General features: G+C 33.4%; 2 protein-coding genes across 3 annotated transcripts; one reads left to right on the forward strand and one right to left on the reverse strand.

Annotated features, from left to right (window-relative positions):
* Nucleotides 1-1,948: 1,948 nt before the first annotated feature.
* Nucleotides 1,949-6,662, reverse strand: LOC132294370 (serine/threonine-protein kinase SRK2A-like). Of its 2 annotated transcripts, none has more exons than XM_059792197.1 (10): nt 6,519-6,662; nt 6,156-6,285; nt 5,831-5,905; nt 5,639-5,740; nt 5,306-5,359; nt 5,099-5,191; nt 4,927-5,019; nt 3,628-3,732; nt 3,440-3,538; nt 1,949-2,691 (listed from the first exon to the last, which is right to left on the reverse strand). In XM_059792197.1, the coding sequence occupies exons 2-10, from the start codon at nt 6,273-6,275 to the stop codon at nt 2,377-2,379; spliced, it is 1,056 nt and encodes a 351-aa protein (XP_059648180.1). In that variant the 5' UTR covers nt 6,276-6,285; nt 6,519-6,662; the 3' UTR covers nt 1,949-2,376. The 2 variants fall into 2 exon arrangements, with proteins under 2 accessions (XP_059648180.1, XP_059648179.1); XM_059792196.1 differs by having other exon boundaries at nt 6,156-6,390; nt 6,519-6,659.
* An 8,464-nt stretch (nt 6,663-15,126) lies between these two features.
* On the forward strand, nt 15,127-24,903 carry LOC132294371 (transmembrane 9 superfamily member 1). Its single transcript, XM_059792198.1, has 12 exons — nt 15,127-15,407; nt 18,997-19,189; nt 19,283-19,387; nt 20,630-20,647; nt 20,742-20,839; nt 20,926-21,078; nt 21,348-21,482; nt 21,689-21,855; nt 22,354-22,448; nt 22,593-22,966; nt 23,741-24,014; nt 24,502-24,903. The coding sequence occupies exons 1-12, from the start codon at nt 15,318-15,320 to the stop codon at nt 24,567-24,569; spliced, it is 1,770 nt and encodes a 589-aa protein (XP_059648181.1). The 5' UTR covers nt 15,127-15,317; the 3' UTR covers nt 24,570-24,903.

Consider the following 24,903-nt stretch of genomic DNA (forward strand, 5'->3'; position numbering starts at 1 on the left):
ACGTTGGATTGCATGCTTTGTGCCAAAATAGTGTAATTCTGACGGACAGATTTAGGGATGGCAACAGGATAATTTTGGACACCCAATATCTTTTAAATCAGGGACTTTTTCTTCTATTCTCGTCCAATTTAACTTTTTTATTCCCGTAAGCACTCGTCCCATCCCATGAATTTCTCTTCATTTTTTAAATTTTTCCTTAAATATAATTATATAATTATTGAAAAAAAAATTCATAAAAAATGGATAATCAATAATTTAAAATAAAATCAAAAGGTATGAGCTTTTTTAGTTGGTAGGGCTCTGTCGCTTACTAGAACGGTTGAGAAAGTGAGTGAATGTGATTTAAGGTTTCTAAAGTTAATTATATATACTAATAAAATAAGAGTAATTTAGTAATTTATCTACCTAAACAGGATGGGGTGACCTCTCTCGTCCTCACACCCAACCCGCGCAAATTTCCATTAATAAAAATTATTTTCATCCAAATAAATTAAACGGTCTCCCAAAATCACTATAAACTAAACAGGACGGGACAGGACAAATTGTCATCCCTACACGGATCTCTCCAAACACAAGTCGGCCAAACCAATTTTTTCTCCTACTTCCCTACGTGGACGCATTTTTAAAAACCTCTCTCATTGATAATCAAGTGCGGTAGCTGAAGCAAGGCAAGAAGGTTGTTGGCTGATGCGACGTAGTATTCTTGATAAGATCTTGTAGTTGAAAGCATGTTAGATACCGCGAAGTTTACAAATCCTGTCATTATTGATGGAAGACCATATTCTTTGAATGCTGAGATTAAGATCATATTAGTATCAACACAAGCACAACCAATGTGATTTGATGTTTTGTAATAAGTGCACATTGGATCATTAAATTATTGACAGGTCCATGGTTGCATCTAAATTATACACAACATGATTATGTTTCACGTGCTACAATAAGTCAAAATAAGTATAATTTTATGTATAAATCTCAACATCCAATCATGTACGAAAAAATTGTGGTGGTGCGAATATTGGGTTGTCTGTTCCTAACTTTATATAGCCACCACAAGACCCACCAATACAAGTTGCCGCCATAATGATCCAATTTGGCCGTCACATTGATCACTTAAAAGCCGAACTTTTCTCGGCACATGTTGAGAGTGACGTCCACTTTTCCCAGCCTGAGCCTGCCTAACCCGAATGAATTGTAACGTTGAGACTGCTTTATATGACTCAGAAGTTACGGGTTCAAAAAAGAAAGTCATTGCATACAGGTAAGATATCAAATCCTTTTGAGACTCCCGCCGGGTTCAAAACAGAAAAACCTCTATGAGATGAGGCTGCAACATTAAACCCTTCTTAGACTTGTGACAAGAGGCTCATGCACCGAGCTTGCGCTTCTCAGACTTCCAGTATGACGAGATGCTCATGCACTGAGCTAGCCCTTTTATTAACACGAATGAATTGCAAACCCTAGCCTGTGATAGCCTTACCAACAGACTATTTTGGGGCTTCAATTTTTATTCACAAAACACAGAAAAAAAAAAAAAAAAACTGATGAAGGAATCAAAAGTATGCCCTAAATTCACTTTCTTAAAATGCCATCTGGTGCAACTGGCTAAAAGCAACAAGTCCCACCTGTAATACCAAATTCATCATTCTTATGCTGAAACACCAACCATGAAGGAACCAAAAGCAAATGTCAAAGAAAGCAATTCCTTTCTTTCCCTACTAAAAAAACTCCACCACCTTTTCCATGGTTCCTTTAAGAACCAGACAAAGCATTACTTGTGCTGGATGAAAGAATAACCTATCCACTTTCATTATATTTATGCAAGGCCAGAAAAAAATAAAATAAAATAAAATAAATTAATGAGCACCAATATGCAAAGATATAAAATCGAATCAAACGTCGCAGGACTCCTTTAAACATATCATCTTAGCAAGCATGTGACGCGATATAAAGAACATAAATGCATAACTATTAAACAAAATAAGTAGTTTATTAGTAAATACAACCTAAGGGGTTCAAGCTTCATACACACCAGTGAAATGGAGCAAATAACCATATTTTAGGTTCATCCCCAGACAACCTGAAACTCTGGTATGCTAATCCTAGGTCTTACTGGAAAAACCATATCAACTCAAACTATGATACCTATAAATGAAAATCCAAACAGTTTCAAGGTCAAATAAGCAGCACACATGATATTCTGACAGCTGAAACTCACAAACCTCTTGCTCGCAGCACTAGAAATATACAGCCCTTCTTATTCAACCCCAAACCTAAATAACAAACTGACTTTTATACAAATGAAAACATTCTGAAGCTGATGGTTTCTGAATTATAAATCTGATTTTCTAATGAATAGGAAGGGTAAATTAATCCTCAAGCGAGGGGAACTTCTCCACTTTCATGCGCCTCCTTGACTCTCTTTTCATACTCGTCCTCTTCTTCCTCGGGTTCCAAATCTTCTTCCTTTCCATCGTCTTCTCCCTCTCCCCAGCCAAAGCCTCCAATTGAACGGGAAACTGGAGGAGGGGTTCTAGCCTCTTCCACAATTTTCATGATGTCCTCCACACTTTGAAGGGAAAAGCTTGGAGTTTCTTTCCTGTAAAAGATGGTTTGAGCTGCTTCTGTTAATTCCCTTGGCAAGTTCTTTAGGAACCAGGGGTGATTCTTGATTTCTTTAATGGTGATCCTCTGCAAAACATACATGGCTTATAACTTTAATAGCCAATTAAAAATGACTAGCATCATCAATGACAATGAAAATGGCGCACAAAAATGATGAAGTCTGGAAAGACTAGAGATTCTTGAAATGGGCACTGCATTTAGATTTTTGGTCTACGCTGACGCTTTTTAACCTGATAACATTAACATAGTAAAATGGGGTTTTTTTTTTTTTTAAAGAAAAAAATGTTATCCTCACTTGTCTATGGAGTAAAGCTACAATTTGTTCAAACATAAGGGCACAGTCATTTTAGTTATTTGACTGAAAATGCGCCACATGGATACCCATGTGTATATCATAGCATTGCAAGTCACTATCTTCAGCTCAGATGACAACCTTTTATCAGTAAGATAATGAAATGATGCAAGTCAACAGGTGGCTTATACTGTACCAGTGGCAATGTATGTCATGTTAGAGAATATAATTATCAAAATCATAACCATTTCAAATTGTTGTAATAGTTATAGAAGGCCAATAATGGGTATATACTGCAGGCCTCACATTCGTTGGCCCTACACGCAAGGCAACAGGTCACAGTGAAAATGAGGATTGTACTGTTATACACCTAATGTCTCTGCCGAAGAGCCAACAAAAAAGCGTCTCTTAACTGCTTATATGACCAATTTAGTAACACAAGTCATGGTAGAGAATGCAAACTAGCTTAATGTCATCTGTGTCTTCTCAAAAGAAAGTTCCTTGACTCATATTCATACATACCCTGGCTGGACTAGCAACAAAAATGCGAGAAAGGATGTGTCTGCAATCTTGGGATATGTGAACATAGTCCGGTATCTTGTATTGAACAGCCATTATTCGCTGGAGAATATTAAAATTACAGGATATTATAAACAGCAGAATATATGGAATTAATAAGCAATTGACAGACCAAAAGCACGGAAACTTACTTGAATGGTTTTCCTGAAATTTTTTGGATCTTCTTGGTCTTCGAAAGGGTATGCTCCCACAAGCATAACGTAAAGAGTCACTCCACATGACCATACATCCGCTAACTGATCAAATAAACACAAACAAAGTAAACAAAATAAGCAAAGTGGAAACATTTGTATCCTCCACTCTGCCACCCCCAACTCCCTGCTGTTGAACCCAAAAAAAAAAAAACCACACACGCACATACGTAAACAGGCTCCATTAGCAGGGTGCGGGAATGTTTAGACCATTAGGAATTTCTGAATGCATCATACATAAATAGGCTCTTTATTCAGTAAATAAAAAAAAGTATAAACAAACAGGTATTCTGAATAACTACAGTTTAATGACTTAAGGTACTCTCCATTATTTTCCTACATAAGTAAAACTAATACAATACAGCAAATATAAAAAATAAGAGGTAATGCATAAGACTCAAGTGCCACAATAAATTTATTATCAAGGTCAGCTGATTTAGAGATAGCTTAGGATACAGGAGGGCAGTTCAAACAGACAATTGATATGTAACATGTCCAGTGCAATGTAAAGGATCAGTTGAGGGCAATTCCATGTCAAATTAACTTCGAACATTTATTCGAAATGTATACAAGTTTGGAAGGTTAAAATCACCAAACTTAGATAATTACCTTAAGATTATTTTATACAAATCTCAATTAGTGTTCTTTACACTGACAAATTGTCCGATTTATTGTAAAGGTTTGGACAAATTTACCTGTATGTTTGTTAAAAAAAGAAAAGAAAAGAATTGATTATTGTAAATTTAAAGCTTGGGGTAAATTTCTTGTATCCTTGGGTTTCGCTCCCCTTTGAGCGCTTTTTTATAAAATTCTTACTTATAAAAAAAAAAAAAAAAAGCTTGGGGTAAATGCTAGCGTACTTTTTTGTTGCTTACTATTTTTCAAGGCAAAAGCCCAATAGGCTGCTATATGTTTCAAGGAGTCTGAAAAACTTCTCACTATTGCTTGAATATGCTTCGAAGTGAAAGGAAAAGACTTGAAAGAAAGAATGCCCTCCATATACTATATTCTATGACCAAAGCACAGACAGAATACATGCCTCTGCCTCCATCTAGGACCCCCTCATAACCAGGAAACCATATAGAAAGGTGCCAAAATTGGTTCAAAATCAATGGAGTTCATTGTGTACGCTTAACCAACCTTGCATTAAGTCGGTGAAAGATCATGCCTCGGTTGACTTAGTCATGCTCTTGACCATACTGTGCATGTCAAACATAGTAAATGTGAAATCAAATTTACCTTGCCATCATATTCCCTCCTAGAAAGAACTTCCGGTGCAATATATGCCGGAGTGCCTACTGTTGATTTGGGTCTTGAATGCAGCAGAGAGGACTACAAAACAATAGAATGGCAATAAGTAGATGAATTTCATAATATGAAATGCATCTTATTCTGAATTAATGTTGTGAACCTTTGAGTAGCCAAAATCACAGATTTTCAGGCGGGGTGCAGGGCTTCCATCTAACAAAGTGTTCTCCAATTTTAGGTCTCTGTGGCATATTTGCTGCAACAGTGAAAACAATGAAAAAAAATTAGTACCATATAAACTATGAGATGCAAATTGCCACCAAATCAACACAATATAAACACATATAAATATAAAAGTTCTTTCTTTTACCATGGAATGACAGAAGTCAACACCTGAGATAAGCTGCTGGAAGAAGTATCTAGCCTAAAATTTTTTAAGGGAGAAAACATCAGTAAACCTTTAAAGCAATTAACTGCAATAACATATATGAGAGAATTCTATATTTAAAAATTGAGCTACCCCTCTCTATAGGATCATGCATATCATTATTTGATCTCATAAATTCCTATATCCATTAGCATTGACTATGAACTTCATTTCATATTAAATTGACATATGAAGTCACTGCTAAAGAATGAGTTAGTTCATGTTTGCATAAGCTTTGAAAGAACTCAACACTAGAGCTAGAAGCACTTAAAAAACCTCGTCTTCGCTGAATCTGCCTGCATTGCAGATTCGCTCAAAGAGTTCTCCACCGGAGGCGTATTCCATGACAATAGCAAGGTGTGTAGGAGTCAGAACCACCTGTAATGTCAAAACCACAATTTTAAATTTGGCACGTTGAATTAAAAACTTCAATATTTACTCAAAATGAAAAAGAAAAACAGAACTAGCCTCTTTAAATCGAATTATGTTGGGATGACGAAGGGATCTGTGATTTATGATCTCTCTAGCCACATTCTCATCAATCTGCGAACCCAAAACAAATCGAAATGGAACTCAAACACAACAGGAATTCGATCATGACATCAATTCATCAAACACACAAACACAGAGATCAGAATTCAACGATTGAAGAATTTAATCCGAGTTCTGATTTACCATAACACACCCATAAGTGTGATATCTGTGTGTGTGTGAAATAAAGATCTGTCGTGTTTTTAGAGAGAGAGTGAGATCAATAGAATGATTTACAGATTCGAATGCATATTACACAAACCTTATGTCCTCTTTCGATGTATTTCATGGCCACGAGCTCTTTGGTTTCTTTGTTCCTCATAAGCCTCGCCACACCAAAATTTCCAGATCCTATATCCTTCACAAGCTCGTACTTGTCCATTTTCTCACCTCTATACAAAAAAACCCTAAATTAACCTCGTGATCTCCAACCGTTAGGCTTCAATTCATACCTTCAAGGTCAGATGGAGCAGCGATTCTTCAATTGTCTTTGGAATCTTGAAAGGAAAGTTCAAATATTGAAGGGAAGTCTTTGATAGGTTGAAAATGAAAGCTTCGGATTGGAGAAAATGAAATCGATATGAAGAAATCAACAAGATTTAGCTATGCGATTGAGAGTACTTACTATTGAAGTGAAAAGGTGGTGAGTTTGCGGAAGAGATTTGAAGGGAAGTAAAGATTGCGCACCAGGATGCCTTTTTGTAGAGAGAGAAGTGAAAGAGAGAGGAAAGAGATCATTCTCTCTTTTTCTTTTTTGGGAAATTAAAAGAGATTACTCAATAATACGGAGTAATAGTTTTTTTTTTTTTTTTTTTAAGTTATATACAGCATCCATATATATATGAAAAATAAAAATAAAAAATATGGCTACGTGGTGGATATAAAAGGCTAATACATTTCTGGTGAAGTTTTTTTTTTTCTTTGTTTTTTTTTTAAATTTCATTTACACCCTTTTTAAGTTTGCCCAAATAACCCTCTCAAACATGTTTTCAAAATATCTTTTTTTCCGTTAAAGTCTCTGTTAAAAAATTATAAAAAAATAACTTTGTCTCTAATTTTTTAATCTTATTTATTTCAAAATATCAAGTTACTTAAATAATCATTATACCCTTCATATGTATATATATATATATATATATATATATAATTTGAGATTTTGTGATTGTGGGCTCGGCTGGAATTTCTTCGATCTCTCGCCCATTCTTTTGAGTATTCTATTCATGCGCATCCTTTTTTATTTCACTAATGATGGAAGTTTACTGAACCAACTATGTAACTAATCACATAGCCGACTAGATGAGGAGAGCAATGATGAAGAATCCTTACTGGAACTCAATGGCATATCGTACGGGGTTTACTGAATTCCAAGTTTGGATTTAATTTTGGAGTATATGGTTTATTGTATATAATTTTTTTATTATTATTATAAAAAAAAATTGGTAATTAATCAATCCTGGTTTTTTTTTGGTAATTAATAAATTTTTGTTTTTTTTGGTAATTAATCAATTTTTTAGATGTCGATTTTTTAAAAACTTTGAGTCCGGTATATATGGAAAATGGTGCAACGATGTTACCTCAAATATATATATATATATATTACCTCAATTATACATATATATATACACACACACTATATAATACTCATATATATATATATATATAATTGTAAATCTGCAAAACATTTAGGGATAGTTTAGTCTCTTAATATATTTCTTAAGGTTAAAGTTTTTTTTGACAAAGTCAAAAGGTATTTAAGTCATTTTATATGGTGTCAGATGTCTACAAATAACAGTTGGGGTGTGAGTGAAAAACGAAATAAACATTTGTAGCATCAGGGATAGTAATTTTCGAAAGATGTTTCAAAGTAATATTTGGCCAAACTCGAGAGAGTGTTAGTGAAATTAACCTTTTCTTTTTCTTTTTCTTTTTCTTTTTTTTGTGTCAAATTAAGAAGAGAATATTCGAATACGATCACACTCGCTCAACTATCTAAGTGTTATAAGGGAGACTTGTCTCACATCGAATTCTGATAAGAAATGACACAAGTATAAATTGATAGGTATAGCAGCACCACCCAATAGTTTAAACTTTTGGGTAAATGGTCAAACGCCCACCCATTACCGTTGATATAAGAGTCAGATCCAATTATTGATCTGGTGTCACGCCAAGCGCCCAGTTCAGAGGACGTCCGGGTCTTCACCTTAGGTAGTCAGAGTTGTCCGACCGCAATGAGAGCATTGCGCAAGTTCGGGTGAGGGAGAATGTTATAAAGGGATACTTGTCCCACATTAGATTCGGATGAAAAATGACAAAGATATAAATGAGTGCGTATGCATCATACCTAACAGTTTAAACTTTTAAATAAATGGACAAGTATTTACCTATTACACTAAACCACTAGTATAAAAGTTTAAAATATTCACATTTTTGTTTTATTTAACTCTTTTCACTTTTACGACTACTCTTGCTCCAAAATGAAAGAGGGAAAATTTGAGATTTTAACGAAACAAATGGGTATTGTGTGATTTACCTACCATAAAAAATACTTCTCAAATACAAAATCTAAATTTGTAAGTGTCTAAAATGCTATCATTTCTAAGCAATCCATCTATTTCATTACTCTGGCTCAGTATATAGTATGGGGCCCTTAGATATAAAAATGTCATTTCAGAAAAAATTCAGAGCTAATATGTTTTGTTACATAAATTCACATCATTTCCAATCACGTTGATTAAGAATCTGTTCCCAACACATATTTAACTCCATTTTCTGTTGTGGTTCCATACCAAGTTATTACCAACCTATACGCCTGACTATTTTCAATGTTTTATAAATACATCTCCAATTCTCCACTGCATTGCCTTAAACTCTCTTGTTTTTTTTTTTTTGTATCTTCAAAACAACTTCCTTGGGAGAGTTGGGGAAAGATGGACCACAAAGTGAGACAGATATATCATGTATACAATTCTCATATTGTATAACTTTGGAGAATATATATTTTATCAATAATTATTTTTTAGAGTGGCTATTATATAGCATTTCTTGGGTGCTTATTGCTCAAAGATTTTTCAATTTATTCTTTTTTCTTCTCTTTCCTCTCTCCTTTTCAGTTTGGATGTGTTGTTCGGACTTATTCATTAATATAATATTTAATTAGATCCTTTATAGTTGATGTAAACTTGAGTTATTGATAATTTTTCATTAGTTCAGGTAATAATAATTTCTTGTACCTTTAAGTCAATTATACTGAATATTCTATTCATATGCTTACAACAACATTCTGATGATTAGTTCATGTTTACTACTTTGTATGAGTTGGATGCACGTATTGATGATTCTTTATTAGCTTGGTCTTCATTTCTTTCAACTTGTCTCTTTTTCTTGACAATTAGAATTCTGTTAAGTTATACTACTATATTTTTCTAACTCCTTGAAGACTCACTCTAAAAACTTGTGGGTCAAACAAATATTATTGGAATTTTATATTTTTAAAAAATGAACAAAACAAATATAATTTTTGGTCCAAACAAATGACCACATGTGTTATATTATTATTATGGTGGCTTGGCTGATTGGTTTTGCAATCGTGTAAAGTTGGTAGAAATTAATTGCATTTCAATGAATTCAAAGCAATTAGGGATGTATTAATGTCGAAAATGCAACACATGAAACGTGCAGAAATAAATTAATAGATTTAGAAATAAATTAATAGATTTAGAAATGGTGTTTTGGTAGAAGATTGTGTAGTCCTCTTACCATTTTTAAACCTACGAGGCAGGGCCGAGCTAGAGGGGGCCATGGCCCCCCAAATTTTCTCCAATTCCTTCTTATACCCTTATTAAAATTATTATTTTATATAAATATTCTTGCTTGGACCCCTAAAATTTATATAAAATTTTAATTGACCCCTCAAAAAAAATTCAAAACACTAAATTATTGTCCATATAATTATGAATTTAGAATAAATATAGCTTGCATCACTTCAAAACTCATATAAAAATTTTATTCGGACCATTCTAGCGTATTTTTAAAAGCTCAAATCTTATAAAATAAAAATATAAGTTCATTGTTGGTAGATTTTACAATAATACATCATTGTTTTATTTACATGTATATATACACAAGTATAATATCTATTATATGAATTCAAGAGAGAGAATAAAAAATTACTCAAATATTTCCTCATATGTATTAAAAACACAAGAACCTTCTTTGTGAATCAATTCATGAGAAGTAGTAAAAACTAAAACATTGTGATACCAGCATAACAATAATGCCAATAACAATAATATTATCATATATGCTGATGTTTTTAGTTGTCGTTATCAAACAAATTCTATAGCTACTCTTATATAAATTATTAAAGCACTTCTCTATTTTGTCGCTGCTAATTGTATTTTGTTAAATTTTGTTTAAGTTAAAATATTATATATTTTTCTCAACTTTTCATCAAGGTAACAATGACATGTATTTTTCTCAAAGTGGAATCAAAGTAATCAAACTTTTGTTTTTTTTAAATTGAAACAATTGTTTAATAAAATTTAATTCTTGAACACTTTTTTTTCTTTATTTACAACTTTTTCTTTTACTTGTTACTTATCTCTTTCTCTTATTTATTTTTTTTTTCTTTTTCATATCAACCAGTTTTCATAACTACTTATTTAGGTTCATTTTCCTTAATTTTTGAATTATATTTTTTTAATATATATACTAGTAAGAAATTAAGAGTAACGCAATGATTTTTTTTTTATAAATTTTAAATTATATAGTATAAGTTAGCCCCAACTGTGGGGAGTCTAATGCAGTGGATTGAGTCTTCTGTTAATTATGTTCCAGAACTTTTATTATCTCGGTTTTGGGGGTAAGTTATCATCTATGGTCAGTTGGAGGAGATGATATATGTACACACACACACATATATATTCTTGCAACTATGGGAGTTTTCTAAAATTCTGTTTTAAAATTTCTCCAGTTCTTGCTTGGAAACGAATTTTTTTTCAAGGGGCTGTAGTACTTCAAACGCTATGAAGTTTTTACCATACATTCAAATTCATGTATACTGTCTCTGTAAAATTTGATAATTTTTGGACAGGTTGATATCTCTCTAAAAATCATTGACTATCTGGTGCCCCAATATATATATATATTATCATAGTTCGGGGACTGATTTTAAGAAAATGATTTGACAAATTTCCCGACATAGTTAAATTATGAAACTTTCCAATTTTGTTATTTCATGTGTCTAATTTATAAAAACAAATGGCACAAAATTTTATCGGCTCCATAAACAACCAAGCAGGTCAAAGTCTGACACTAGGTTGGATTTTTGCACAAGTTGTGAGAACTCTCTTCCTTCTAAAAACTATTTTCATTGGTGTATTTCTAAAATCTCGGAATACTCGGTCACGATTTACTCTAAATCTTGTATGATCCAGGAAATAATGGGAAATCAGTGTGAATACAGTAAATGGTTAAAAGTGTAAACTTTCCAATGCTTTAGCGCTCTCTTACACGTTCCAAGAAATTATGCTAACTAAAATGTACGTACTTAAGTGATAACCATATAACCATATTTTGTAATTTTTTTAATATCCATATGGAAACTAAAATACCAATATTTTGTCTATAACCATGTAACCATATTTACTTTCAATTTTCTATCACTAATGCTTTATTATGTAGAATTAAGAAAGAGGGGGAAGAAAAAATAGGAAGCAATGAATAAACTTTCTTATTCCGTTAAGAAGAGACAAGTGATATTATTATGGAAGTTTCGAATTATATTATTATTATCTTAATTTATACAACTTTAAATTATAATATTATCCTCCGTAATAATATTATAAATAATATTGGGTATAATGATAAAAACTATTTAAAACTCTCTATTTCCTTATGAGCAAACTAATACAATACATTGTAAGTTTTATTCTCTTATATTCCATTAAATTAAACAATAAAATGAAAATACATAATATTTTCCTTAGGAATATCTCATCTATTATTTCTTCTCTCTTCCATTTAAAATTTTTCTCTCAACATAAAACTTATGTTTTGCCCACATAATTTTCAAGTCCATCCCGACACTTTTTAACAATCTACTATTACTGTTGCATTATATATATATATATATATATATATATTATAAACTTGAAATGATAAATGCAATTCACTTTTGTATAGATTCATTATTTTTTATTTTTTTTATTATTTAAATCAAGTGACAGTCCAATTTTGTATAGATTCGTTAATTAATTGATGTTACAAACGGTCAGTGATTTAGCAGTTTTAGCCTCTTATTTCTTAAAAGGAGGTCAGAAATTCACGTTTAAAAAGAAACATGTGTTTGTGAGTACCAACTAAAAAATAATACTCCTCAATAATAAAAAAATAAAATAAATAAAAGAACAGGAAATAGGGGCACATCCCAATACGCATTATGGGGCAGGCGCCCTTATGTCAAAAAAAACAAAACAAAAATGGGCCAATGTGATACCATAAATTCTCAAAACACAACCCATAGGCATGGGCCGGATTCCATCAACAACCTCATAAAACATCTATGTGATGGTGGTGATTTAGCCATGGTGGATTCAGTTATGGCGGTGGCAGTGAAATTTATGGGAATGTGAAGAAGGGGTTTGAGTGGGACGGTTCATAGAAGGAACTAGGCATATTCCATTCCTTTGCATAAGGACATGAGCATTTCTTTTATGGAGAGCAATTTAAACATCACCGAATTGATGATTGCATTGAAGGTCGGGTTAGAGACACTTCTGTTTCGGAAAATTCTGTTGTTGCGTTCACTCCACATATGGTATACAAAACTTGCCAGCGTAAGCTTCCAAAAATAATTTTGCTAAACTTTGCTTTCTCTTTCCGGTTTGAAGAAGCCCGAATTATAAATTTTGCCATGTAATAGAGTTTGTATGGAACCCACATTTTTGTTGTAACTCATTCCAAATTGATTTTGAGTATGAACATTGGTGAAAAATATGTTCACGACTCTCTGCGGCTTTTAGACACAATGCACACACATTTGGTTGCATTGTACAACTCATTGATGGTAGGTCTTGAGTTGATAATCTTCCCTGAATTGCAATCCAAAACAAGAAGAATGTTTTGGAATTAGGTGCTTGAATCACACTAGTTTGTACCATTGTTTGGTAGGGAGTGAATGAGAGATAGCCACGATGGTGTGTTTATGCGAATATATATATATGTGTGTGTGTGTGTGTGGTTAAAGTATCAATGCTTTGGAATTAGTTGCTTAGAATCGCTATTTTTCATTTAAATCAAATGAAATAAATGTTCTTTCTTTATATATATATATATATACACGTCGTTCCAATTGGGTTTTTAAATAATACCTTAGTATATTTTTATTCCAAATAATAATGGATAAAATAACGAAAGACTTGCAAGAGGACCTTTCATGTTGTACTATTTAATAGCTCTAAGGAAGCCTCAACAAGAAAACAGAAGATTGGAGAATGACTATATAATCATAACGTTAAAATTTAGTATAATTATATCGTAAGACATTTAATAGGATAATGTAAATTTAGTATTGTCACGGGAAATAATAATAGGATAATGCTCACCCTGTTCACCCCTCATGTGTTCCAATAACAACATACTACATCGACTTTAATAGAAAAGTTATTTGATCTGAGATAATGCAAAGAAGGTGAATTATTTAGTTATTAAAGCCGATATGGTATATTATCATTGGAACACACGAGGAGTGAGTAGCGTGAAGCTATTTACCGGTGAGTAGCTAAGTATTATCCATAATAATATGGTTAAAAAAAAAAAAATCAAGACCAAAACATTATTCAAAATGATAAATTTTTTATACTTAGGAATTAGGATCAACTGTACAAAAGGGAGATTAAATTGATTAACGGTGTAAGTATTAGAATTAGAATAGGTTGGACAAAATGGGAAAATGCTGGTAGGGTTTATGTGATAAACGAATGTGTAATAAATTAAAAGAAAATGTATACAGGGATAGTGATTAGTTGGGCTGTGTATATGGGGGTGGAATGTTGGGTCCTACAAAGGAAACAACAACAACAACAACAACATAGTCATTTAATAATCAAAGAATTAGTGGAAATGCAATTGTTAAGAAGACTAAAAAAATATATAATTAATAATCAAAGAATTAGGGTGAGACTATGAGTAAGAAAATAACAAGAGTAATGATAGGCAACAACGCGAAAGAAATAATACAAAAACTTTTTAAATCTGATTCAGTACAGCTAGGTTAGAATTATAAAGAAAGAATCTCCTCTTACATGGTATAAATGAAAAGAAAAAAAAAAAAGGAAAAAGAAAAACAAACAAAAAAATGTGATGCTTTTTCTTTCTCCTAAAAAAAAAAAACTAAAAACTCTCCAAAATTAGATATATATATATATACACAATACTTCTCCTAATCTCCTCAAATGTCACCTTTTGTAAAATTACTTTCAACCCCTACTTTTTTCTCTAGACAAATACATTTTGTAAAAGCTTTAATAGGATGAATGAATTCTAGATTAAAAATTTCTTAATATAAATTTTAAAACAATAAATATTTGGTTATATAAATTTTAAAACAATAAATATTTGGTTTATACAAAGTATAGATAATGCTGTATTTGTATAGTTTTATGAATTTCTACTTTGTAAATTTAAATTTAAGAAATACAAGAACAAGTAACTTCCAGGACTTTTTTTTTTTTTTTGATATAACTTAGCCAAATTAAAATCAAGGAGTTTTCTTGTTTTTCTCTTTTGCGATGTTACTAATGCTTTTGTTTGGAATAGAATGGTAATAAACAAGGGTTTGATTTCTAGAATTGAAAACTAACCATTGCATTATAATTTCGAATCAATCTATAATGTTAGTTTTTGGTTTGGTTCAATTTATTCGGTAACCCATTTTTAATACGGTCAAAATTTATTTTATGACATTTATAACATGTTAAATAACTTTTTAGCACTGCATATGTGAATATAATATGAGTTTTACCTAATTAAAATATAGAAACCTTACACAAGTCATGTGAATTAGTGGATGCAAAAATGTTGGACGCCCTTGTTATTGAAAAAAAAAAAAAAGGCCAAGTGCCAACACCAACATCTTGAAAAACAAAAAAAAAACAAAAAAACATTAATAATTCTTTCAACCAATAAACCGATGGTACACGTATATATGGACATGCATATTCATACATATTTGCATAATTTTTTTTTGTTGACTGAAATAAGGACTTTTGCGAATCAAGACGAGCGAGCATAGTCTCTCTCTAACACTTCCGAGGAAGGCGAAATCGAATCCTATCGAATACTCATCCGACCTCTCTCTCTTTCTCGGTCGTCCGTCACTCGCCCGATCTTCACCGTCAGATCCATATACTCGCCGGCGATTCCGATGCCGCACGTCGTCCGATCATTCTCTCTCTTCGCCCTCATCGTCTTTCTCACCGCCTCGCCGGCATTCGCTTTCGATTCCGATCACAAGGTAAAGTTCACTCGGCCTCAAACCCTAATTTAAATAGCTTTCCCTTTCGCCATTGACATTCCAATTCATAGATCTCGTAATTTTCATGTTAATATTCGTATTTAAATCAGATCTACATGTACGTGTCTTCAATAAACCTAAGAACGGAGGATCTTGAATTTATTAGGTATTAGTATATTAGTATATGTATGGTTTTATATTAATGTCCCTTGTGCTTTAATTGTTATCCAATGGTTTGATTTACGAGTCAAGAACGCTAAATATCGTATCTTTGGTATGATATCATGTGCGTTCATACTGTAGGACTTAGATCTTAAAGTAGTTTTTATGTTTATGTTACCTCTCTCCCTTTATATAGACGTAGACCCAGTGCACATTACGCAAATTGTCAGTGTAGTAATGATGCTGCTAGGTGTAGGCAGTTCACCAGGATAGTGCGGGCTTGTGGCAACGCGGTGGCCCCGGTGGTTGACCCTGCATGATCAGTTTGTGTTTGAAACAATCTCATGCATGGACAAATAGCTGTGGGATTAGTTTAATAAAAAAGGTTGTGTTGATGCAGATAATGTGAAATTACTCCTACTCTTCACTATCAACTTTCAAGAAACCGAGTTGAATTTGTTCTTAAGAATTTTCTGCTTAAAGTTTCTTCAATGCCTTCATGAGGTGGTGAGTGGTTTTGTCCTCTTTCGGCTTGATGTTGGTTACGTCTCTTCTTGGGAGGCTTTTTTGTTTAAGAATAATTCGTGCACAAGGATGATGTTCATCATGTTCCGAATGCAAATCTGTGGACTATAGTATAGTGGGTTCACCCCTTACTTGCGAGCCAAAACTTATAATATGTTGTTATAAGAATTTCAGTCTGCAGATTCTACATGTTGTTCATTTAATTTTGAGTTCTTGTTAACCTACACTTGTTGAGCCATAAGTAGTCATACATTTCTTTCTTATTTTTAGTTATTTTATTCTGTTCCCCAAGATGTCAAATTTGGTTGTGTGGGTGTAAGGAGGACAAAAAAGGAAGAAGAACAAGAGTATAATGCGGCTTAAAAATGAGAACTGTTCAGACTGACATAGGAGATATTGATTGCATTGGATCGTTAACTGTTGAGCAATGTTTTAGAAACTGGTGGTTAGGTGGTTCAACTACGAGAACCATTAATCGTTTGGCTTTCTTGTCCGGGTTGAACCTCAGAATTGTTATGTTTGGAAAAACACCTTAATTTTATTAAGTTTGTCAACCATGGGTAGTTTAGTCATTTAGAGGTTGTAGAGGAGAACCATGGAGGAGACCACTCATGTTGATGATGTCAAAAAGGTAGATGAGGATAAAAAGGATGATTGTAAAGTCGAGTTTTCTACATAGCCTCAAAGTTTGCTCAAGGGAGATGCATGGCTCTTCGTTCTTCTTATTTAGCCAACTCCTCTTGTATTCAGATGGTCACTCTTAGGTCAATCCTTTTATCATTCTCCTAACTCTGATAGACATAATGTTTCCTTCATTGATCTTACAGGTCATTGACCTACTGGTTTTATTTTTGGTTGGTTTGTTCTGCTCTAGAATATGTTTTCCTGTTTCTCCTTCCCTAGAGCCTTGGGTTGACAGTGTTGTTTCATTTTAGTGTCACCTTCTTTCCTCTTTTCGAATGGCTTCTTTCGGTTGTGAGCTTTGTCACATAATCCATGCAGGTGGGAGCCCTTCCCCAAGCTCCACTCAGGAATCTTCACTCTAAAATGGATTTGTTCCAAATTCGCTGATTCAGTTAACATAGTTCACAGGTTGATTTTTGAAGTCCATGGATTCTAGACATTTTGGGGCAATGCACATGTGCAATGCAGCTTTTCTTCTGCTTTAAATGATTGATATATAAAAAAGCAGCCAACAAAGAGGACTTTTATGGGGATTGAACCAGCAACCTATTGATTGGGGCACTAATTACTGAGGCATTTGTTGTTTGTGCGAAAACTAGAATACTTTTTCTATGTTTGATCGTTGATAATATATAATTAATTAAACCAATGATAAATTGATAACAAAAGAGCCTTTATTTTGTAATAAAATGATTAAAATATGTTACATATTAAATAATAAACTAATATTATCATGTATAACATGAATTAAGTTCTTTTTATAAATAAGTAGTCACTTTAAAAACATTTCCACTATTGAAAAATAGTATTTGCTACACTCTCGTTCCTGCTTTATGTGACTTAGTATGCGAGAGCTTATTTTCTATGTAGCCCGAGTGTGTTTTGAGTCTCCAGAATTTTTTGGTAATAAAATTTATCTTCCCGACCCAAAAAAAGTTGCGGCTTCATGGAATTGTTTGGTTCTTTTACAAAGCAACACACATTAAAGCCGGGTTTTTGCCTATTTATTGTTCTCTAACTCCATAGTGTGTAGGGTTTATAGGTTTCACTTCCTCAACCCTACATCTTCCATGTGGGATTCTTTTGTGTTCCTTTTATTTTATTAACCCGATTGCAGTTCTCTGTAATCTGCAACAGGTTCACTGCTCCTCCCTAGATACTTAAGCATGGTGGTTTCAACTCTCTCTCTCTCTCTCTCTCTCTCTCTCTCCCCCCCCCCCCCCCCCCCCCCCCCCCCCTGTATTCAGATTAGCGTAGGCCCTTAGCTAAGCAGTTCTCAGAGCATTTTGAATGTGATTTTCGTAATCCTCTAATTTTTAAGCGCTTCATATTTATCATAGTCTGGGAAGAAGACCCTGATTTTCCGTATTATTTTACTCATTTGATGCACTTGGAAATTTATGAAATACTCTAAATATTCGCCTTAGATCACTTCCAACCAAATTATATTGTAAAGAAAATATTCCAATATAATTTATTTTCATACTACTAATTTGGACCCCAGAAGTAAAATTTCTGGGTCCACCCTGCCCCTGACCCCTTCATGTGTTAACTTGCATACCCGCATGTGTAGAAAACTGTCATAATCTTATCTTCTCATTTATAACTTAAATTATGAATTTTGGACTAAAAAGTTATACTGGAATGTTTAATAAAATCTCACAATTAAAAAGTATACACATGTATGGCTATGTGATTATGTTTTGTCAAGCAAATTTGGACGTTAGACATCCAATATCCACGTCAATACAATTTTTAGTTTTTTTCATGTTGGTTTTGTTTTATAAATGCCTGAAAATTTAGTTTGTTGCCTAGCAAGGTAAACTTGACAAATGTCTACGCAAATTGAATTTCTAAGCTGTCTGTTCCATAATTTGGCATCTTACATTTGTGTGTGTTTGTGTGTGTTTAGGAGGAGCTAAATCAATATTTTGTTAGGCAATATGGATTTTCATGCATCCTTTTCTCTTTAAGAGAAAAAAGAACTCTACTCGTGAGTTCTGTTATGTATCTGTGCATCTTTCTGATGATAATAATTCTATCCAGAGCACGGTATACTGTTTTGTTTTTAGTCAATTTTGTTCATATGAGTATGGGTTGCTCAAGTACAGCTCTTGCTTCTATCTGAATGCACTGAATTTTTATTTTTTATTTTTTCATTACATATATTGGCAGATAACAATGCTTTCTTTGACATCCAGTTTGGTTTATCTTTCAGTATCAATCTGATGACCCTGTTACGCTTTGGGTAAACAAAGTCGGGCCTTATAATAATCCACAAGAAACATACAATTACTATAGCCTTCCCTTTTGTCATCCAGATGGCAATGCGGGTCACAAGTGGGGAGGGCTTGGTGAGGTCCTGGGTGGGAATGAACTTATTGATAGCCAGATTGACATAAAGTTCCAAAGTAAGTAGATCTCCTTCTATCATTAGCATGGTTATTGTGGTTTAGACTGTTTAGTAGAACGATAAAGGTGGCATGTTTGACTTTTTTTGGCAGAAAATGTGGATAAGAGTACCATTTGCGTACTTGAACTTGATGAAGCAAAGGTGAAACAATTCAAAGATGCTATTGAAAATAGTTATTGGTTTGAATTTTTCATTGGTAAGTTCTTCTTTGTAATTTCTTCTACATATTGGAAATATTTTGATAGATGAATGGTCGCTTGTCCTTTTTTTAGACAAATGAATAGATTCTTATTGAGTAACCAATACAAGATGTACTAGTGCAAGTGAATGCTGGCAGAAGTCCAGGCCTGTTGGAGATTCATGGAGACTTGTGCTCTCTGGAATCTGGTGTTAATATGTCTTTCTTTACAGGATACAGAACTATCCTTACTGTAAAGAAATAGAGAGATGCAATTTTATATGTACTAGACTGCACAATTTTTGCCAATCTATATTTTTATTCTGGAAAAAATGGGTTGCATTTTATAGGCAAAAAGGTAGATTGGTGCAATAAGAGTCCCACTTCTTGTGTATGGAGTGGAAAGAAATCATGTTCTTTAGTTACAAAAAATTTAAAAATCAATTTTAGAGTTCTCAATAATGATTTCACTTTTTAGGAAGCTCTTTTATATTAAACAGGTTGGCAGTAAATTGCCATCTACTGCATTATAATTTGCTGCAAAATCACAGCATATTTGGACCACCCCCCTAATAGCAATAATGTAATAGCATAAATAGTTGTTATATATGTTGTTACATTTTATTTAACATAAATATAGACCCAAAAAAGTTTAAAAACTTGGAATACGAATTAAATACAGTCAATATGTAAACAGTGAGTAGCATAATTTGATCATTCATTTGATTTCAGCCTAGAAGATAGAATTCTGGAAGCATTTGTATTGATAACTTTTTGCATGTGTGTATTCAACTTAAAGCATGTGTAGATATTAATATTACCGATATGATGCAAGCACTGCTGTGACTTGAAGTCATACCAAACATCTGCTTTCTGTTGAGTTTCAACGTGTTTGTTACTGCAAGGGTTAAGTTTTTTGTCATTTGAATTCAGGGAATGGAGCTTCTGAATTATAAAGTAGAGGTCCTACATCTATGTTAAAAAGTTATGGTTGTACTTCTGTTAGCTTCACTATAGGCCCTTTCACATCAATCTGAATCATTGTAACAGGCTTTTATATTTTAATAGTCTGACAATAATGGCTGTATACGGCATATAACTGGGAAAATACTGAGTATGGAGCTAGTTTTTTGGTTTGCGTGCTTTTTTGGGGTTCAGGTTTCATTTTCTGTACATAATCTGTTGGTGCTCTATTCTTCACCTTTATTATCTATCTGATCAAATTTTCGTTGGTCTTCGCTGTGCTGCAAACAAGTTCAGACGATCTTCCTTTATGGGGTATGCATACATCTAACTTTTCTTTGATAGAATTTTTAGTCTTCTTATATATTTAATTTGCTACCTAATGCTCATCTTCTTTTTAATGTTATAGGTTTTGTTGGTGAGCTACATCCTGATAAGAACAGTGATAGCAATAAGCATGTGCTTTACACGCATAAAACTATTATTGTTAAATACAACAAAGATCAGGTCTGTCGATTATGAACTCCTGTATGTTTTCTCAATTGATTCCTTTTTATCCATGTTTATATCTTTAAATGTTTCTTTCCTTGCAGATCATTCATGTTAATCTCACTCAAGAAAGCCCAAAACAGTTGGAAGCAGGGAAAACACTAGACTTGACATATTCTGTCAAATGGATCTCTACTAATGTCACTTTTGCACGTCGTTTTGATGTTTACCTTGACTACCCTTTCTTTGAGCATCAGGTGAATATGTGGCATTTTTTCTCTAAATTTTCTTAATGGTGGAATAATTGATTCCGCTCTAAGGCCATCACCTTAATCAAATCACATGCTATCTTATCTTTCCTTGCCATCTCAATCATCTATTGCCCTCGATGTGGATCACATCATTCCTGATTAGTAGTGCAGTTATTGGTCAAGTTTTTAAAGTGATTTTTGCTGCTTGACTGTATGCTTTAATGGTTTAATCCTCTATTGGAAATCCACTCACTGATGCACACTATATTGTGCAGATTCATTGGTTCTCCATATTTAATTCGTTCATGATGGTTATCTTCCTCACTGGTCTGGTTTCGATGATATTAATGCGAACTCTTAGAAATGACTATGCAAAATATGCTCGGGAAGATGATGATCTGGAGACTCTGGTAATACTCCTCAAAATTTATTAAATATCTTATTTATTTATCCATATTAATGTATTTTTGTCCTAAAGTTTGTTAAATTGAGCTGTAAAATTTTTTTCATTTAAGTGATCGTATTAACTTCTAGAGATCCAAATTAAGGCAACTATTTTTTATTTCCCCCTCTCTGTTATTTTGTCATGGTGACTATTTCATGACCTCATTTACAGGAAAGAGATGTGAATGAAGAGTCTGGTTGGAAACTTGTCCACGGCGATGTTTTTCGGCCTCCTCGCAGTTTAGTTATTTTGTCAGCTGTTGTTGGCACTGGTGCTCAGCTTGCGTTACTTGTTCTGATCGTCATCTTGTTTGCGATTGTTGGAATGTTGTACATCGGGTATGTTGAGAATTAAATATGAATTACTTGGTGCTTTCCTTGAGCAATACATCATTGTTGTTGGCCATTCCATTGGAATTATGAAGTGCAATTTTGTGTATGGTTCAAGGAATATAGATAAGGAAAATATCGGTTGTCATTTTAAAGTGACTCTCTGTCATTCTATTTTTGTTTTACCAGAGTATAGCTTTGCTTTCAATCCATCCTTGCCTTTATCAAAATTTTATGTGTTTATTATAGTGTTAACTGTGTGTATTAGATCTTTCCATCCATATGTTGCCATTATTAGTTTTTGGTTGTGTTGTCGGAACCTGTGGTTTTGCTTTGTATATTATGTCTTTCCGTCCATGCTTTTTTGCTTTGATCTGTTTTTGAGCTTTGTTATCCGAATCTAATTTATGTTTGTCGCTTGTGCTTATGCCTTCACAGTTGTTTTCCAACTGATTTTTTCTTAGTATTGGCTTCAATTGGCATGTAATACTGTTTTATGTGTTTCAGGAGAGGAGCAATTGTCACAACTTTCATAGTATGTTATGCTTTCACATCGTTCATTTCGGGTTATGTGAGCGGTGGGATGTACTCTCGCAATGGGGGTATGCACTATATTCATTGACTAACCTATTTTTTTTCTTGTTCTGGGATTTGTTTTATGCTTGTCGGGTTTTGTTTTACTCTCTTCAGAACATTCATTATCATCATATAAATTTGCTTAACTATTATTTTCTTGCCCTTGTCAGGTAAAAACTGGATAAAATCGATGATACTCACCGCGTCACTTTTTCCATTTATGTGCTTCGGGATTGGTTTTCTTTTGAACACAATCGCTATATTCTATGGCTCTTTGGCAGCTATTCCCTTTGGCACGATGGTGGTTGTTTTTATCATTTGGGCTTTCATATCATTCCCTTTGGCACTTCTTGGTACAGTTGTTGGAAGAAATTGGAGTGGTGGTCCAAACAACCCATGCCGGGTTAAGACCATTCCTCGTCCGATCCCGGAGAAGAAGTGGTACCTTACACCATCTGTCGTGTCAATGATGGGGGGATTGCTACCCTTTGGCAGCATATTTATTGAAATGTATTTTGTCTTCACATCCTTTTGGAATTACAAGGTATCTTTCAAAATCCTATATCTATACTTTAAATGGCTTTGATAAATTTACCTGGGCATTCTTATACATGGAAAAGAAAAACATACTCGGTAGTCATTTTTTTTAGTGAGATTAAATTTCTGGATTATTGCAAGATTTGGTTGTATTTTAGCTGCTTAATGGAAACACTTTCATGTCATCAGGATCTTGGATCTTGTTTAATTGTTTTCAGGAGCATTAGGGACCGGCCATGGAATTTAATCTATTTGATTTGATCTTTTTAACAGTTTTTCAAGGCTTGAAAGATCCTCTAGTATGGAGTCATTGAGTTGCTATAAATACAGTCGTCATATTCTTTGTTTTTATACGATCAAATAACATCTTGGCATAGAATCGGAAAATTTTTAATGCGAGTAGAACGTGGACATATGTTAGAATTAGGACAACCCAAACAACTTGGTGATTCAGAAAGCTTTACTTGTGTATTGCTTGGGGTACTAATTTGTTTTGGTTTAGAAATTGGTTTTGCTAAAATTTTTCTATCTGTTGAAAGTTCTTAACGAGAAAAGTCCGCAAGGGACTTGAAACTACTTTCAACATACTTGTAAAAGAAATTATATAGGAACTGTAGCTAGAAAAAAATCTAAATTGATTTATTTGAATTTAATTGGAAGTTCACACCCTTCTCTATTTTTTGGTGTCTAAAAATTCCCGAGAATGGTTTTATGAAGTGTTTTCATAGTACTAACATGAATTTTGGAGCTAAATTGTGTTTTTTTTGGGTGTGCTTAACAGGTTTACTATGTCTATGGTTTTATGCTCTTGGTGTTTTTGATTCTCATAATTGTTACGGTTTGTGTGACAATTGTGGGGACATATTTCTTGCTAAATGCCGAGAACTATCACTGGCAGTGGACTTCATTCTTCTCTGCTGCCTCAACTGCTGTCTATGTGTACTTGTATTCAATATATTACTACTATGTGAAGACGAAGATGTCAGGCTTCTTCCAGACCAGCTTCTATTTTGGATACACTCTGATGTTTTGTCTTGGCTTAGGAATCCTCTGTGGTGAGTTTTACTTCTATGTAATTTTGTATTAACATTCTTCTATTTTGCTGCTTATGAGTTCTGGTAAATGATTTTGTTATTGCATCAGTACTTCAATTTTTCCCTTGAAATTTTTGGTGGAAGCATTTGCGAACTGTAAAGGAGCAGTTGAGCCTGGTCAGAGTTTCAAATTGGTTCAAAAATTTGAAGAAAAACTTGATAACCTGAGATCTGTTAAAATATCCTCAGCTGTACTTAGGTTTTAATATTTTATATATAGAAAAATATATGTTGTTTCATGTTCTACTCTGTTTGATGTTGATCTCCACCTCAAAAATGGTTCTTGGCATTTCCTCTATTAAGGGATATTTTTCCACTAGTAAATGTTCATCTTTGAGGGACTCGTAGTGATATCAAGAAATGGAGGGGAAAAAACCCCGAAGAAAATTCCTCCTATTTTATGTTTCTTCTAGTTTTCTATGTTAAATGACTTCTTTTTAATGTCCAGGGGCTGTTGGTTACTTGGGATCTAATCTATTTGTGCGGAGGATCTACCGAAACATCAAGTGTGACTAGGACTTGCCGAAGAAAGAAAAACCTGATGGTGCTTCCTCAAGCGTTTTGATTATTGAGAACACATTTTGAGGGGGGTTCAATGTTTGTTGACTTGTAGATGGAAATCACGTAGTTTGAGAATGGTGTGCAACTCTCCTGGACAGGAGGAAGCCCTGAGATTTTTTTTTTTTCCCGGACTTTGTAAGTGAAAGCCGCCTTTACTTTATTTAGAATGGGTAGATTGTTTTTATAATCAGATTCACTTGTCATGTAGTTATTTACCTCTTCTTCCCCCCACATTGAATGTCACCTTAGACTGCGTTAAATATATTTTTTTCTCGATATTATTATGCTA

The sequence above is a fragment of the Cornus florida genome, unplaced genomic scaffold (genome assembly GCF_030987335.1).
Source record: "Cornus florida cultivar Cherokee Brave unplaced genomic scaffold, ASM3098733v1 CherokeeBrave_3.0.0_Hap2_Chr02, whole genome shotgun sequence".
In the NCBI taxonomy this organism is placed as follows: domain Eukaryota; kingdom Viridiplantae; phylum Streptophyta; class Magnoliopsida; order Cornales; family Cornaceae; genus Cornus; species Cornus florida.

Coding starts and splice junctions, on each gene's coding strand:
- LOC132294370 (XM_059792197.1), bottom strand. CDS start 6,275: ATGGACAAGTACGAGCTTGTGAAGGATATAGGATCTGGAAATTTTGGT. Junction 3,733..4,926: donor GGAGGGAATATGATGGCAAG/GTAAATTTGATT, acceptor TTATTTGATCAG/TTAGCGGATGTATGGTCATG. Junction 2,692..3,439: donor TTGTTGCTAGTCCAGCCAGG/GTATGTATGAAT, acceptor TATGTTTTGCAG/AGGATCACCATTAAAGAAAT.
- LOC132294371 (XM_059792198.1), top strand. CDS start 15,318: ATGCCGCACGTCGTCCGATCATTCTCTCTCTTCGCCCTCATCGTCTTT. Junction 21,079..21,347: donor ACCCTTTCTTTGAGCATCAG/GTGAATATGTGG, acceptor TATATTGTGCAG/ATTCATTGGTTCTCCATATT. Junction 24,015..24,501: donor TGGCTTAGGAATCCTCTGTG/GTGAGTTTTACT, acceptor TTTAATGTCCAG/GGGCTGTTGGTTACTTGGGA.